Here is a 2,628-nt window from a genome sequence, read left to right on the forward strand (position 1 = left end):
AAAGAAAAAAAAAGAGGGAAAAAAAAAAAATGAAAGAAAAAAAAAAAAAAAAAAAGGCAACAAACAAAAAAAGAGAAAAAAATGAAGACAAAAACTTTTAAATAAAACTAAAAAAAAAAATTATATTAAAAAAATTTCAGAAAACCACGTGGCACAACATGGCTAGATTGCAGGAGTCATGGAGCTGGTTCTTGAAGAAGGGCTGTTCTGTTTCCTTCTGCCTCTCTATGCGAGTTTTCTATACTGGAGGCCGAATTATCAGTGGGACCTCTTCATTTCTCCATTTCCCCAAAAATGGCTAGATCGCAGGAGCCATCCAGCCAATGAAAACGAATTCATTTTCTTAATCCTGGACAAATACAGAGGTTTCTAAAATTATAGCTTTACAAAGATGACCACTTTTTCAAAATTCATCAAAATGAAGGGCTATCTCTGTCACTGATACAAATATTCCATCAAAATTCTAGTATCTTTTCTTTTCATGGAAAAAGAGACCAAAAGTTCTAAAATTGATCCATCTCAGTCAAACTCTCTACCCCTTCTGAAAGTTGGTCCAAACCTCTGAGCAACATCCAGTGCGTCAGGAGAAGGTAGGATTATTAAAATTTTGTCCACTCTCATGGACAGCGTGTCCGGCAGAGCATGGTCAGCACAGTGGCAGGTTCTCCCCAGCGACCACGCGGAAGGAACTCAGCACTTTTCTTTTTTTTTTTTCTTTTGGAGAGGTTTTTGCTATAGGGTGCATGCACTGGCCAGAAAGACAGAGAGAGACAGAGAGACAGAAAGCGAGAAATCAGCCCCCAGGGGAAATGGCCATGCCGCAATCCCTTCTCCTCCATTCTCCTCTCGGGATATTGGGCACGCACGCACACACACGCGCCCGGTGTGAGTTTAAGCCATCGTGTTTGGGACTTGAACCGCGGTTGACTACATGGGAGTCCAGTGACACAGCCATTAGGCCAACTGCTGGTCCCCTCAGCACCTTTCTTAAACCCGCACCACACTCCTAATTCCCACCCAACTTATCCACCATCTTGCTCTTAGCAGGTGACCTTGCCTTCCACTTTCCCCAGTAAAAGAAAGGTCCAAGCTGTGACAGCTCACACCTCTCCCCCATCCTTTCCCTCTCTGTGACCAGGGTCCTTGATTTAGTTAAGACTCACTCTCCACCTGTCACTGTGATTCCCTCAGGCCTCCTCAGGTTGGGGCACCCAGTCCCCTCTCTAGAAGTTGATGGGAAGAAGCCAGGGCTCTTCTCTCTGGTCCTTGGAAAGTATCTGGACTGTGCACACACCTCGCCTCTCTTCTCTTTTTACTTAGACTTCCTGAATGAATAGAACAGTTCCTTGCAGTGAGGAATCCATCTCAGCCCCAGTGGCCAGCGCTCCACACTCACCTCCATCCACCCCTTACTGCTCAGCCCAGTGGTCCAGTTTCTCTCTTTCATTTTAGTTTGACATAGTGTGTGGGGACTTGCCAGAAAAAGAGGAAGGGAGAGAGGGAGGGGGAGAGGGAGAGAGAGAGATCGTCCCCCATCCCGTCGCCCCCCCCACCAGGGGAGGTTGTTGGAGGGATGGCCCTGACAATCCTTCTCCCTTCTCTTCTTGGGATTTTGGGCACGCATGTGCACGTGTGGTGTGATTGTCACACCTCTGGGTAGAGGACTCAAACCATAGTTAGCCCTGTAGAATCTAGCCTTCTTAACCTCGGTGCCATGGCTCTTCCCAGCGTCCCTCTGGTTCTCACATTTTAATCTGTATTTACTAATCTTCCCAAGTCCTGGGACTGGCTGCTGTGCTGTCCGGTCGCCCTCTCTGCCTCAACTTCTCCTAGCACCTGCTCTCATTATTGGCCCCCTTCACTGCGGTGGTCTCATCTGGGTCATCATACCCGCCCACCAGGCGTCTGTCCGGGTGCCCTTGAGAACTCAAGCACGACCGCCTTCCTCACCAGCGTTTCTCCTCTGCGTCCCCGGGGGGCTCGGAGGTAGCCCCAGTTCCCGCCGCGCTATTCTCTGAGCTTGGCCGGCATCGGTCAGGGCCCGAGACCCCCCCCATCCCCGCCCCCGCCGACGACGTCTGCGGTCCGCCTGCCCTCACTGTGCGCTCCTCCCTGGCCAGGAGTCGCCCTCGCTGCCCGGACCAGTCTCCCCAGGGCTCTGCTCCCCGTCACCCCACCTGGGTCCTCCCACCCTCTCCAGCCCCCCAAGCTCCCCGGCCAGTCCGGTGGGCGGCGACCGCCTGCACTTCGCCTGGTGACCCCGGGCGCTCACCTCGGCGCTGCGGGGGGATGAGCTCGTAGAGCTCGTAGATGTGTCTGCACTCGGTGTCCGCCTCGGCCCGCGCCTGCTCCAGGATGCCCTTCTGATGGTTCCAGAGATCGACTGTCGGCCGCCCCAGCGCGGTCACCGCCTGGAACTCGCCCACGTCGCTGTCTAAGCGGATGAACTCCTCGCGGTTGTAGACGTACCTCAGCACGTAGCGCCGCGTCCCGTTCCGCTCCGAGCACTCCATCAGAAACTGGTACACGTACTCCCCTGCGGGGACGGGGCGCTGAGCCACCCCGCGATCACCGCGGGATCCGGCCCCGGTGCAGAGGCGACCTCGCCGCGTCCCCCTCCCCCCCCCC

The 2,628-nt window shown here is 53.8% G+C and overlaps 1 protein-coding gene across 1 annotated transcript in view; it reads right to left on the reverse strand.

Moving 5' to 3' along the window:
• Nucleotides 1-2,628, reverse strand: part of LOC102470813 (HLA class II histocompatibility antigen, DP beta 1 chain-like) — a 17,400-nt gene that overhangs the window by 9,072 nt on the left and 5,700 nt on the right. Inside the window, exon 2 of the mRNA XM_027766438.1 lies at nucleotides 2,178-2,536. Coding sequence (XP_027622239.1) covers nucleotides 2,178-2,536 — 359 coding nt within the window. The remainder of the gene's footprint in view (nucleotides 1-2,177; nucleotides 2,537-2,628) is intronic.

This window comes from Tupaia chinensis, unplaced genomic scaffold, assembly GCF_000334495.1.
Source record: "Tupaia chinensis unplaced genomic scaffold, TupChi_1.0 Scaffold143564_1, whole genome shotgun sequence".
In the NCBI taxonomy this organism is placed as follows: domain Eukaryota; kingdom Metazoa; phylum Chordata; class Mammalia; order Scandentia; family Tupaiidae; genus Tupaia; species Tupaia belangeri.